This window comes from Cordyceps militaris, assembly GCF_000225605.1.
Source record: "Cordyceps militaris CM01 unplaced genomic scaffold CCM_S00006, whole genome shotgun sequence".
In the NCBI taxonomy this organism is placed as follows: Eukaryota; Fungi; Ascomycota; class Sordariomycetes; order Hypocreales; family Cordycipitaceae; genus Cordyceps; species Cordyceps militaris.
Window position 1 is genome coordinate 1,567,381 of NW_006271974.1, and position 15,412 is coordinate 1,582,792.

At 35.3% G+C, this 15,412-nt stretch overlaps 2 protein-coding genes across 2 annotated transcripts; both read left to right on the forward strand.

Moving 5' to 3' along the window:
- Positions 1–559: 559 nt before the first annotated feature.
- Positions 560–2,558, forward strand: CCM_07764 (INO80 chromatin remodeling complex (Ies1), putative; the record flags this gene model as incomplete). Its single annotated transcript, XM_006672904.1, has 2 exons — positions 560–1,055; positions 1,105–2,558. The coding sequence occupies 2 exons, from the start codon at positions 560–562 to the stop codon at positions 2,556–2,558; spliced, it is 1,950 nt and encodes a 649-aa protein (XP_006672967.1).
- Positions 2,559–3,098: 540 nt separating this feature from the next.
- CCM_07765 (C-8 sterol isomerase) lies at positions 3,099–3,871 on the forward strand (the record flags this gene model as incomplete). Its single annotated transcript, XM_006672905.1, has 2 exons — positions 3,099–3,471; positions 3,534–3,871. 2 exons carry the CDS (start codon positions 3,099–3,101, stop codon positions 3,869–3,871), a joined length of 711 nt encoding a protein of 236 aa, XP_006672968.1.
- Positions 3,872–15,412: the final 11,541 nt, after the last annotated feature.

Genomic DNA, 15,412 nt, shown 5'->3' on the forward strand with positions numbered 1-15,412 from the left:
TGGTTGTCGATGTTGTTGCTGGTCAAGTTCCAGCTACGGCGGCTGGACCAGCAAAACATGGCCAGTACTACTAGGCACCGGTACTAAAGTAGCTTGGTGTGGCGCGGCCTGGCCAGCGACATCGCAGCTTAAACTTCACAAATTACCATGCAAGAGCTAGATATTTGATAATCAAACTAAAAGCGGTTTTTTTAAAAACTCTATCTTCTATAACCAAAAATCATTTAGATATGTGCTGACATTTGGCTGCTACTAACACTGTTCAGCCACAGCAGCGCACAGTGAGTGCCACACACCAGCCACGTCCTGATTCTCGCCGTGGCGTTGCGCAACCTCATCTAGGCTGGCCAATTTCCATGAACGTTAAGCTGGTTTTGCTCCAACAACCCATTGAGTGCTGCCACCTCACGGCCTCGGCACCCACACCACCATCCACCCCGAATCATTATTTCCCTCAACACCATCCCGATAATGCGCACCTGAGTTCATCCAACACTGAACCCTGCACGCATACAATTTTATCTCGATTCGCGACCCATCGCGAGACCCTCGCGCCCCCATGGCAGCCTCACCCAGCTCGGTCGCCGCCCCGTCGGAAATCGACCAGCCGAGCTCTCCGGTCGCGCCGGACGGCAGCAAGTCTTTTGTCTCGCGCGCCGGCAGTGATGATGAAGATGGAGGCGACGACACGCAGATGACGGAGAAGCCCAGCCGCAAGGGAGGTCGGGCCTCGCACCGCGACGCCAACGTGCAACAAATCGGCAAGATTCGTCATCTCAAAAAGGACGACGGCGAGCCCCTGTGGCGCTATGATATTCAATACGACTTCCTCAAGGCCGTGTTTGACAACGAGGCCAAGGTCTTTACCAACTCGTACGATCCGCAGGGCATCGGCAAACAGAACTTTGCCGACCTTTACATTGATACCATGGCGCGCAGCAGCAAGACCAGCAAGGTTCTGCGCGACAAGTTGTTGAATGATAGAGAGGCGGCCAAGGGCATGGCCATGGTCTGTCTCCTGGTGAATGTTGGCAGGATGAATACGACGCTCAACTGTAAGCCCTAACACCACGTACCGACTGGCGCCATTGCTAACTAGTACAGTCTTTCCCGAGATGAGGGCTCAGCTTCGAACATATCATGCCATTCCCTCCCTCCAAGCGAACCAAGACGCGCACGCATACAAGCAACTTCAGGACGCCCCTCGTTTGAAATCAATCCTAAAGGGTGGCGCTGAAGACCGACAGGAGCCAAGCACGTTGCAAAAACTCAAGGAAATGCAGACGGCACCGCGAACAAACCCTGTCAATCTGATCTTCATCATGTGCGCGGCCGCGAAGAAGGTGGCCGACCTACACTTCCCCGACGGCAACGAGTTCCACGACCTCATCATGAAGACACAATACAGCAGCTCATCGCGAGCCATAGCCTTTTTGTGGCTCATGTGGTTCCACCTCGAATCTGACTTCACGGAAGAGGGATGCGAGGAGAACCCGTTTGGCAGCGGCGTTGACTATGATGTTGGTGTCGCAAACCAAGGTGTTCCCCGTCTAGAAATTATGACGGAAGAAGAAAAGGCTCTCGAAAATGTGGACACGCAGACTGAAAAGGACTTTGGCGCCGAGAAGCAGCGCACCAGAGCCCGGATCCTGGAGATGGATCAGGCATTTATGAACGACAGAGACGCGAAACGCGGCAAAGCAAGAGTAACGATCAACGAAGACGGCCCTGCCATCCTGCCGCGCATACGTCCGTCCAAGCACGAGTCAGACATGGATAGCACCCGGTCTACGCCACCTCCACGCGGCGGCAGGGCTGGCGGCGCTGCCAGAAGAAGCGCAGGCCTCAAGTACCAGATCTTCGAAGGGTCCTCCCCGGCACGCCAGGGCTCTGAAGGTGTCATCTCGCGCAAGCCGCGCCCGCCCACCGCACACCAACTAGCCGTCGAGCGCAACCGAAGCCAGCGCGTTGAGTACATTCTAGACAAGGGCCTCCGCCGAGAGCAGCGCAAGAGCCGCAAGTTGCGCCGCCGCGAAGGCGCCATTATCCGAGCGTACAAGCGCGTGCGGGCCGCAGACCAAGCAGGCGAGAACAACAGCGACAGCGATACCGAGGCACCCATGAACCTAGGCCCTCATTCCAAGGTGTTTCGCGAATCGGGCATGGGCGGTCTGTGCCTGCTAATAAACGAGCACGACGATTATGGCGAGGCGATCCACACGTACGCGGCCGCGTTCCGACGCTCCCACCGGAGGTTGGTCCGCTGGCTGGGCACCGAACAGGGGGTTGTGGCGCCAGTCAAGATGTTCAAGGCCAACGGGGTGGACAAGGCCGAGGACGAGGACGATATGAATGGCTTCGACTACGCCAACGGCGACGACGGCATGGATGACATGGACATGGACATGGACGACGGTGATGGCGACGGCGATGGCGATGGTGATGGCGATGGCGACATGGACGAGACTGCTCTCGGCGACGGAGCGGAGCAGACCATTCTGGGAGACGACGAAGGGGACCGCACAGAAATGATGATGGGCGACTCGGACATGGAGTAAGAGCGGCAGCGAAGCGAGTGCTTGGGGATATGTGAACTGGTTTTTTTTTTTGCAATTGTAAACTGTAACGATATGGTGAAGAGGAGCGAACTGGTCTTTTGCCTAGGGACGGAGTTGCAATGGAATACGGAACATGGAATTCACTGTACTGGCTATTGTGCATTGTAGATGGGATATTACACGAGCTTACAAATATTTTGTGAATTTGGTAGAAGAAGTTGTGATAGAAAGTTGGACTTGGCTGATAAAGTACGAAACAATAATTTGGTATTCGTGAAATTCTCTTTTTCAAAATTTTTCCCGAGATGTGAAAGGCGAACACGAATAAGATACGTCGGGGTCCTTGGGTCCGATGGCTCGGCCGGGTTATTTGCTGCGGCAGCCGAGCGGTGAACATGGGCAAAATCTTCAGGAGAAGCTACTAATAAGCCACCAGAGCGCGCGATTGGCAATTGACCATTTCCAGTTCAAGCCTTTTTTTTTCTTCAATGCATTTTTAACCTACGTCTGGGTAATATCATTCCGCTTGCTGTAGCAAAGATGCCGTCGAAATCGCAACGAAAGAACAATAGCGGCGCCGCGGCGGCGGCCGCCAACGGGGGCATCGGGCGGCTCCTCGCGATCCTGGGCCTCTTGACGGCGCTGCTGGCCTCGGTCGTGTACGTGGCGGAGCAGAACCTGGACAAGTTTTACGTGTTTGAGCTGGACCACCTGCAGGACCTGGCCAAGCGCAGCGTCGACCAGCACGGCAACGACACGCGCGGGGCGGTGCGGTACATTGTCGACGAGCTGAGCGCCAAGCTGCCGGCGCACGTCAACGTCGAGGAGGATTGGGTGTTTAACAATGCGGGCGGTGCGATGGGGGCCATGTATATTATCCATGCCAGCATCACCGAGTATTTGATTATTTTCGGTGAGTTTTTTTTCTTTATTTTCTTCGGGCAAAAGAAATCAGTACTAATTAGAGGAAAACAGGCACGGCGGTCGGCACCGAGGGCCACACGGGCCGACACACGGCCGACGACTACTTCCACATCCTCAGCGGCACGCAAATGGCGTACGTGCCGGGCGAGTACGAGCCCGAGGTGTACCCGGCGGGCAGCGTGCACCACCTGCGCCGCGGCGAGGTCAAGCAGTACAAGATGCCCGAGAGCTGCTTCGCGATGGAGTATGCGCGCGGCTGGATCCCGCCGATGCTGTTCTTTGGCTTCGCCGACGGGCTGTCGAGCACGCTCGACTTTCCGACGCTGTGGAAGACGACGTACATTACGGGCAAGCTGATGATTGGGCAGCTGTTGCGCGCCAAGTTCTAAAGGAAAGAGGGACTTGGTAGTGGTGGTGATGATTTTGTTTGGGGATTTTTGACACAGTCGGGAATATTGGGGGATACAAGTGTACAATGAATGATCTTGGCGGTTGGAAAAGTCCGGGCCGAGTTGCTCTGTAATAATAGGGAGCAGAGCTCGGTGCTATTGGATGCGGATTATTAGGCAGTGTCGGGGCAAAAGACACCGTGTAGACTAATATGTAATAGACGCGAAGTTATCTTGCTTGGGCGTCTTGGCAATTGGATCCCATGTGGTACGCCACCTTCTTGTTCTCGCTCTCGACCCAAGCCGCCACGCCGATGGGCGTTGTCAGCCCCGCGGGTGCGTGTTCCCGATGAACGGCAAGCTCTGTAGCCACAACGCCACGCTTCCATGCTGGCTTCTTGAACCAGTCGAACGGGATCAGAGGACTCTGGAGGCCGTTGCGGATAACACACGAGTTCTGGCATGTCACTCCCCAATGCCGGGGCAGCTGAAGCCTCGAAAATTGCCGCCCTTGGCTTTTTGCTTCGTCGCGCGTGCCACATCATCTAACTATCCATCTCATCACGTAACAGTTAATATAGCGTTGTCATTCTCCGCGATGCGTGTTGTCTGCTGCATGGGGATGAGGCTGTAGCCAAGCGTGGCGAACCTTGGCGAGGCGTGAGGGAACAACAGGCAAAGCGTCGACCGTATCGAGCTGGTGGGGGGAAGGAGAGCATGCTGCCCAGCTTTTTGACCGCATAAGCTGTTGCGCCCGCGGGTTGGAGTTGAGGATTGTGGCTGGAGGGAGGTTGCGCCGAATGACCTGCGACAAAGATCCCAGGGGGTTTGCGCCAACATTGTGGGATTCAATGCGGCGACGAGTGCGGCAGGCTATTGATGCATTCTCCGATTTTTCTTCAAGACGTGTGCCATGTTCAGAACGAGAGCAGCAACAATTCTCAAGAGCAGTGTTGTTCAGCTGAAGTGGTTAGCGAGGTCAACATAGTAAGCATTCATTGCATCATCTTTGTAGTGGAGTAGTAATTGAGCATACATAGAATAGTCACTGCTGCCAACTCGACTCGAGCAGCCGCTTCCTTGTGAGTTGTGCATTTCAGAGACAGTCTTGCTTACAGTGCACTGGAAACAGTGGCTGCGATGCGAATAGCATGCATTGCGGGGGAGCCCACCGACCACATGCTGGAGTACATCAAGTTACAATGTACATGCAGATTGCATATCTGCTTCTCATATATGACAACACAGTGCCAATGACAAAAGTACGTAATGAATCGTTGGGTTGACAATGGCTCAATCAGGAAGGTGTTTGTTTCTCCTCAGACTGGCCGCCCCTGCTAGTGCCAAAACTTAAAACCGACTCTAAATCGGCATTGGCATTTTTGTGAAAACAACAGAGCCGGCCAGTGAGTGACTGGGATGGCTGTTCTTCTTTGTTTGCTCAGACTTGCATGGCGATTTTCCCAGCGGTATTACGTGCCCCCATACATAGGGTGGGCATCATCCTTTTGCCAATCAAAAGGTCGCTTTATTCAGGCAAAAATGGTCACGCGCAAAGGAGCGCAGCCTTGCTGCAGATTGCATGCAGCCCTTTGTTCCCTCGAACTGATAACGGTTCACACACCCCGTGTCAGGTAGAAAGCCCCCCCGCCGCTCGAGATTTTTCTTCCTTTGCTCCGTTGAAAACAAGTACGAGGAAATAAAATTGCGACGATGTTTGTGCCGACATAAACCGCAAGGCCATCTCCGCTCGTCTTGGCTCAAGAGGTACAAATAGTTAGGTGCTTCTCTGCGCCTTGGTTCCGCCTAACAACTCTCTCCTTTAATAAATTCTTTATTAGTAAGGCTATTAGTACCCCACATAAGCCATCACCTTACACTTAATAAGCTTATAAAACCCCTTTTACTAGCTATATAGGCTAACACTATAGGTGTACTACTAGTTTTATAACTAATAAAGCCTATCCCCTCTTAAATAACTAAACATTTAACTCTTTAGCTAAGCTAAGGAGACCTTAATTCCTTTAAAAAAGAATATAGCCTAGCCTCTAATAAGAGAGTATAGTTTAAAAATAACCCTTAAAGATAAAGAGATTAAGATAATAATAATAATAATAAACTTATAGTTAACCTTATTTCTATTAACCTTACTACCTACTTTATAATACTAATAGAAGTAGCCTTTAACTAGGCCTTCTATACTTAATAATCTCTCTTTAAAGTTAATAAGGTCTTTACTATTACCCTAAATATTACTTTAAGATAGTTTAATAAATAAGAAGATACTAAAGTAGTCTAGTAATACTAGGATATTATAAGAACCACTATTAAGAAGGTTATTAACCCTTTAAAGAATAATAAACCTATACTTTCTATAGGTTAGGTCTAAGCCTAGAATCCCTTAGTATCTTATAAAGATATTATAGTTAAAGAAGCCTTAGAATTACCTAGAGCTAGCTAAGGCTATAGATATAGCTAATAGTAATAGTAATAATAATAAAGATTTAAAGGCTTACTAGTAAATATTCTAAAGACTAGAAAGGAATAGATAGAGATATAAAGTAGACTTTAAGAACCTTATTAGTTAGATAAATAGATCTTTATTTAAATCCTAGATAATACTAAATTAAGAAATATTAACCTTTATTATATTTATTAGAAGATTATAGAAGTTTATTAAATTAAGATTAAAAGTATTAGCTAGATATCTTAAATTCCTTCTAAAATTACTATTACCTCTAGAGACTAATAAATTAGTATAATTATACTTAATTATAACCTTTAACTATCTTAACTACTTAATATAACTTATATTAAGAAATCTAAATTTTAAACTATATATATACTTTATAATATCCCTAGCTTAGTTATAGACTAGACTAGTACCCTTATTAATACTAACTCCTTTATTAAGGATACTATTAGGACTATAATAGGAATTATCTTAAAGCTCTAGTATATTACCTAGGTAATAAAGGGGTAAGACTATTAAATAATTATTATTAAATTTACTATAAAGGTAAAGCCCTTCTAAATCTTTAATAGTAGACTTATAAGGCTATTAAAGCCTATTATCTAACTAAACCTTTATAAGATATACTAGTAGTAATATAGCCTAAGAGTCTATTAAGCCTATAAAAGATACTCTAACTATAGTAAAGATAGCTATAAAAGCTATTAATATAATAATAAACCTTAATATATTAACTACTATAGTCTTTACCTTATAAATAATAAAGACTACCTAGCTAAGTTTAGAATTAATAAGAATAGAAAACTTAAAAAGCTAACTAAAAGCTAACTAAAGACTATTAAATAGAGAGGCTTCTTAATATATAAGGTAATACTCTTATATAACTTAATCTAGTTATAAATAGCCTAGTAAGCCTTAACTTTAAATATAATAAACTTAAATAACTTTATACTTAATAATAAGGTAGACTATAATATAGATAGTAACCCTATAGAATAAGCTATAAATACTACTACCCTTAAGGAGCTAGTATAGTATATAGGTAATAAAGAAGGGGCTAGTATAGGGTACTTTAATAGTATAGCCTTAGTTAGTAAAGAAAGCCTATTAACTAACTAGGATATAGAGATATTAATTAAAACTAAGAATCCTTCTCCCTTCTCTATAGCTACCTAAAAGAGTAGATAAAGCTAATTAGCTATAACTAAAGCTAGGAAACCTTTAGTATAATAGGATAACTATTAACTATCTTCTAAATTAATATTACTAAAACTATAAGTATATATAATTATATACTAGCTATTACTAGAGAAAATAATATTAATATTATAATACTTTAAAAGCTATAGTTTTTAAATTCTTATAAAACTATAATATACTAAGACTATATCTATATTACCCTAATTTAATACTAACTATATAAAGATAGTATTAACTACTAACCTAAGGTATTTATATATATCTCTAAGTTATTTTAATAACCTAAAGTCTAGTAAATAACTAGTACTCCTTATAGAGATATTATTAGTATTACTACTATAAGATACTATTTTTTAAATATATATAAAGATAATAATAAGCTATATATTATTAATATACTATAAGACTAAAAGCCTTTAGAGAAGTTACTTATTATAAGGGATTTTAATACTTACTATTATAAATAGTAGCTAGGTATAATAACTAGCTAGGGAGTAATAAACCTTACTAACTAGATCTTTAAATAGAACCTATAGGTACTTAATACTAATAGTATACCTATTTATAAGGCTAGTAATATACTAGACCTTATAATCTTAAATATTACCTTAGCCTATATAAATATTACCTTCTAGCTATATATATTATTAGATTATAAAACTTTAGTAATAATAATATTAAATATAAAGTACCTAAAGAAGCTAGCTAGTAGGCTATAACTAGAGAAAGAGTAAGTTCTAAGGTTTATAGAGTATCTTAATAAATATAAATAGCTAATCTAGAAAAAGAATAAAATATTAAAGGAATTAGAGGACTTAGTAATAAACCTAGTTATAGTACTTAATATAGTACTAAAGGTATATAGTAAGGTGCCTATATAGTTAAAGAAAAGAGTATTATAGTAAAGTAAAGAATATAAGTAATCTTATTAATAAATAGTAACTAAAGTATAATAAGGTATAGTAAATATAGAAGGAGTAAAGAAGGAATTCTACTAAATAATATAAAAGGCTAAGTCTAACTTTAATAAAAAACTAGTAGATAGTATTAACTTAAATAAGGTTTTATATAGAGTAATAAACTAATATAACCTAACCTTATAGTTCTAAACCCTACTAATTAAGTATAAAGGTAGGATATATATAGAACCTAAAGAAAAAGCTAAGTATCTTAAGAAAGCCTTACTTAAAAGAAGAACTTAAGGAGAAGACCTACTAGAAGATATCCTAACTATCCTAAAGAAGCTAATACCCTAGTCTATAGAATTCTTAATAAAGGAAATCTAGAATACCCTTATCTTAATAGGAAATATATCTTTAAAGGTAGATAGAATTACTATAAAGCTACTTTATATAGTATAGCTAGTCTTAAAAGAATAGATATATAGGCTTTATTAAGAATACCTAATAGTTAGGTATTACCTTAAAATCTTCTAATAAGCTAATATAATAATAATACTAAAACTAGATAAGGATAATAGGCTAGTTAAAAGCTAATAACTAATATTCCTCCTTTTAAAATACATCTTCGCGAGTAGATACTAGGCCTAACCTACCCTATACCTGCCTATAGGCTAAAATATAAAAAATAAGTTTAGTAAATAAGTTAACTTAATAACTAGTTAGTCTATAAATCTAGGAAGTACCTAGCTTATAGGCATAGCGACTATAAGCAGAAACATTAAAAACATAGTTATAGAACCTATCTAGGGGCGACACCTACACGTAGATAATACACGCCTAGCCTAGCTCCTACTAAGAATCTTTAAAGAAGACTTAAAAAAAATACTCCTTTTAATACTATAAGAGAGTCTTAATAAGGCGTAAAAACTTATAGACTCTATCTACACTATATAGAAGGAGATAGCTATTATAGATATAGAGCTTATCCCCCTTAAGGCTATTTAATATATTATAGTAGAGGCCCTTTAGGAATACCTAGTAGGTAATCCTTAGCCTACCTTCTATATAGAGGCGGCCTAGAAGTAATAACAGGCAGCTCTAAAGCCAAAAGAACAATCTCCTATTACCTAGTATATCTAGCACTTACCTATACTATATAACTAGATAGAAGTTATATAATATAATAACTTTACCTCTTACCCTATATATACCCTATTAGTCTTAATAGGTTATAAGCCTAGTAGTACTTATATTATAAAAGCTACTAATAAAATAAAGGAAAGTATTAATTTCTTACTAAATTTACCTACTATCTATATAAGCTAATATTTATTATAAAACTTAAGAAATTTATAACTCTTTATATATAGAAAGAGGAAAGACTTTAAACTCTAGCTAATCTAGAGTATATCTAATAAGTCTATCTACTATAAAAATTCTATATAAAGAAAAAGAAATTCTACTACTATACCCTACCTAGTAATTTATATATAAACTCTATATACTTATTTTATATATATTATAATATAAATTTACTTAGTATAATTATAGCCTTTAAATAGATATACTTATTAAATTACTTATTATAATCTATAGTCCTAAATATACCTATTAAATTACTTATTATAATTTATAGTCCTAACTACTATAAAAGGTATATAGTAACTACTTACTTAATAAGAAGAATTCCCTATTACTTACTTAAATACTTCTTACCTTTAAATAAATATAAGGTACTTAGTTTAAAAGGAAAGACTATATACTTAGTCTATTATCCTCCTTATTATCTTAAAGTTCTACTCCCTTAGTAGGTAGTACTATTAGTAACTTAACTCCTATATATAAGCTAAGATCTTTTTATAGCCTTATTACCTACTTTATTATCTAGTACTATATCTTTAATACTAAAGGAGGTACTAAATATCTTAAAGCTTAAATCTAAAAGTAGCTAGGTTAAATAGAAGCTAAAGATAATTAATATACTAAGACTTAATAATCTTAATAAATTACTACTAGAAGGCTAAGGAAATAGCTTTATCTTAACTAAGGCTTATAATAATAAGACTATAAAGGATCTTATCTAGAAATAGATATAAGACTAGGTTTATACTATTACTTTTATTAATATAAGCCTTAAAGAATATACTTATAGCCTTATTAAAAATAAGGTTATAGTATTAGATATAATTATAGCTCTTAAGAAGTACTTTAAACTAAAAAGTACTATTATCTTCTAAACTATAACTAACTATTTCCTAATACTAACCCTTACTTAATATAGATCTATTAAGAAACTTACTATAGTATTTATTAATACTTAGGCTAAATAGTAATCTCTTAATAAAGACTTTAAAGTCCTTAAGGCTTTAATAGTATATTTTTTTATTAATAGTCTTAATAAAGAGTTTAACTCCTATACTACTAAGATAGCCCCTTATTTTATTCTAAAGTAGACTAATAATACTATTATAGCTTTTATAATTATACTTATATAGGTAATTATAGTTATAGTTAACCTTATTAAGCTTAAATAATAGAATAATAAAAAGTCTAAATAATAAGCTACTTTAGTTATTATAATAGCTACTAAAGGGTATCCCCCCTATAATATAATAAAACCTAATACTACTAGGTATTTCTATTCTTCTTATAAGCTTCTAGGTTACTCTAATAAGTAATACTAAAAGCTATACCTTAAACTCTATTTAGTAAACCTACCCTCTTTATTTTAATAAAATAGAAAGTATTAATACCTAACTAAAAAATATAATAATAAGTATAAATATAAGAAGGTTAGCTTTAAATAGTATATAAGTCCCTCTATAGACTCTAAGCTAGCTTAACTTACTTTTACTATCTTTTAAAGCCTATAATACTCTAGTTAACTTAAGGTAGATAGTACTCTTATAGATATTAAACCTAAATAAGATTTTAGTCTTTCTATATTATTATATTAGAAACTAATACTACTTAACTCTAGTATATCTAGCTATATCTTAGGCTATAAGGAACTTATAAAGGACTTATTCCCTTACTTAGGCCTTAATATCTAAGGTCTTATTAATACTATCTTAAAACCTACTACTTATAGAATAGCTATTATTACTATAAAGAGCCTTAAGACTACCCTAGAATTATATAATAGTATTCTATAGAAAGGTACCCTAATAAGCCTACTCTCTATTAGCTACTTAGTAGTAAAGAATACTATAATAGTCTTTAATAAAGAAAGAGTAGTTATAATAAAGGATTAAGGGGTTATTCTTACTACCTAGTAGACTATTAAAGTCTATATAATTAACTATATTACTCTAAGTATTAATATATTAGCCTATATAATAGATAACCTAAGGTATAAGCTATAGTATAATTAACTTAGATATTTAAAGGAATAGAATATTACTAAACTTATCTTTATCTTTACTAGTATAAAGCCTATTAGCTAGTATAAATATTATATTAGCTATCTTATAAGGAGATAAAAAGAAAGCCTTTATATTTATCTATTTTAAAAGGGAATATATCCTTTTAAAAGCCTTTATACTAATATTATTAGCGCCTTACCTACCTCCTAAAAGAAGGATTAATACTAGGTTACTATTATTAATAATTATACTAGAATATACTAGCTATTCCCTATTAAAAAGAAATCTTAGCTACTTAATATAATACTAAATTTCTTAAAGATATAAGAATATCTAGAATATAAATACTACTTTATCTAGCTAGATTAGGGGGGGGAGAATATTATAACCTAGTTTAAGAACTCTTATATTTCCTTAAGTATATACCTATAGTATTCTACTACTAATTAATATTAATAGAATAGTATTACTAAGGTTAGGAATAGGATACTATAAGATAAGCTTTTTCTTACTATATATTAGTTAAAAGTACTAATTAAATTCTAGCTAGTTATAATATAGGCCTATACTACTCTTTAATAGTATACCCTTATAATAAGAAATAATAAACTAATAACTCCTTATAAACTATAGTTTAAAGATAAACTTAACCTTAGTTATTTATAAATTATAGGTAGTTATAAGTAGTAAAAGACCTCTTATTATATTCTAAGAATAGTTCCTAAAACTATTCTATATATCCTAATTAGATATAAAGGCTAAACTAACTATATTATCTTAAATACTAATAAACTTAATAGACTAGTAGTTATTAATAATATTATCTTTTAAGAATAGCCTAACTAGCTATTTAAAGATTTTAAATATAACCTTTTTTAGTAGAATAACCTTACCTTAGGCTATAAGAGTAAAACTATATACTACTCTTTAGGTTAATAAGTAATTAGTAAAAAATAAGAGTATATAGAAATTACTCTAATTACCTATAACTTACCTATTAATAAAAGCTTTATAGTAAAGTACTATAGTATACCTACTACCTTAACTATAGGGCCTAAGTAAATAATACCTTCTATATCCTCTATATTAATAGTATTAGGAATTACTAATAAAGATAATAATATCTATAACCTAGCTAATAATAATAACTTTATTAGCTATCTATATATACTAAGTAATAATGAATTTAAACTAATACTACTAAATATTTAATTAACCTTATATCCTATCTTTACTATTAGTATTAATAAGATACTATTTAACCTCTTTAAAATACCTTTATCCCTAGCTCTAAGTAGTACTATTAAGTAAGAAGAAAGACCTATAATATAAATTAAAATTCTAATTAAATTAGTCTTAATATCCTAAAACTACTAATATACACTTTACTTTAATCTTAATAATATAATAAACCTTACTATATTTAGTAACCTTATTTATAATAAAGAACCTATAATATATAAGTAGGCTATTCTTTACCCTAACTTATAAAAGTAAAAAGGCTTAATAATAAATAAGTATAACTCTTTAATAAAGAACTATATTATAATTATAGTTAATAGGCCTAAAAATAAGACTATCCTTTTAGGTAAGTAGGTATATAAACTTAAAAGAGGTACTAATAATAAGGTTATCTACTAGAAATCCTAGTATATAGTAAAAGGCTTTAATTAATATAAAGGACTTAATTACTATAAAATATTTATAAGTATACTAAAAATTTTAATACTATACTTACTACTAGTAATTATAGCTACCTTAGACCTTAAGGTTAAGTAAATAGATATTAAGACTACCTTCCTTTATAGTCCTATAAATACTAAAGTCTATATTAAAATACTTAAAGGATATTAAGAAGAATACTCTAGGAAGGTATAGAAGCTACTAAAGTCCCTATATAGGCTAAAGTAAGCCCTATAGATCTAGTATATAACCCTTTATAAAACACTTTAAAGTCTTAGCTTTAAGCCTATATAGCTTAATTATTCCCTATTTATCTATAAAAATAGCCTAATTATTATAGTTTATATTAATAATCTTCTTATTATTAGTAAGAATAAGGTTACTATTATAAAGATTAAAAAAGCCCTATTAAATACCTATAAGATAATAGATATAGGCTTTATTAACTACTATCTTAGTATTAATATCTATTAAGACTAATATATAAGAACCTTTATACTCTTTTAAAGTAAATATACTAAAGCCCTTTTAAAAGAAGCTAGCCTCTTTAACTATAAACCTTATAACTTACTAATAAGTCTTACTACTAAAAGTATTAAATAATAGCTAACTATTAAGAATAGCTAGTATACTAAGACCTATAAAAGCCTAATTTATCTTTCTAACTACTCTAAGCCTAATATCTACTTTACTATTAGCTATTATTATAGATTTATAGCTACCTTACTAGTAGAATATATTACTAGCTTAAAATAGCTTCTATAATATATTAAAGGTATTACTAACTATAAACTTATTTTTATAAGACTTAATAAAGGACTTTAAGTCTACTATAATACTAACTATACTAGCTACTAATAAATATATAAATCTATTAATAGCTTTATTATTACCTTAAAGAGTAGTATTATATCCTAGTACTTAAAGCTATAGAATATTATTATATATTTAACTATTAAAGTAAAGTATATCTCCTAGTATAATATAGCCTAGAAAGCTATCTAGATTTAGTAGCTTTACTATATTATTATAAAAACCTTTAAGGAAAAGCCTACCTATATTAAGACTACTATCTAGACTAATAACTCTAGTACTATTACCTAAGCTTCTAGTATCTAAGAATACCTTTATATAAAGTATATAAATATCTAATACTATTAGTTATATAATAAGAATATACTATACTAGTTAAGCTTTAGTTAAATTCTAAATACTAAGAATACTATTAATATTATAACTAAGCTACTACTAAAGCTAGTCTTTTATAAGTATAGGCACTATTTAAGACTATACTAAGTACCTCTTAAGCTATAATTTTCTAAAGGTCTATTCTAAAAGTATTATACTCTTAAGGCCTTTAGTCTCTAGGGTATTACCTACTAGAGCTATTCTATAAGTATTATAGTTAATTAGCTCTATACCTCTAAGGTATTACCCTCTATAGGCATTATAGTAGACTCTCTATTAGTACTATTAGTACTAGCCTCTAGGGTATTACCTACTAAAGGCTAGCTAGTTTTTTATTAATACCTTTATTAGTACTAGCCTTTAGGGTATTACCCTTTAAAGGCTAGCTAGCTCTTTATTAACACCTTTATTAGTATTAGCCTCTAGGGTATTACCCTCTAAAGGCTAGCTAGCTCTTTATTAATACCTCTATTAGTACTAGCCTCTAGGGTATTACCCTCTAAAGGCTAGCTAGCTCTTTATCTACTACTATCTTATTACTTCTAGGACTATTATAAGCTAACTAGTATTAAGCCTCTAGGGTATTACCCTTTAAAGGTATTATAGTAAGCCTTTTATAATTATAAGTTATAAGGCTTTATAGGTTTTATAGCTATTAAGGCTCCCCTTATAGCTTACTACTATCTTATTACTTTTAAGACTATTATAGGCTAACTAATACTAAGCCTCT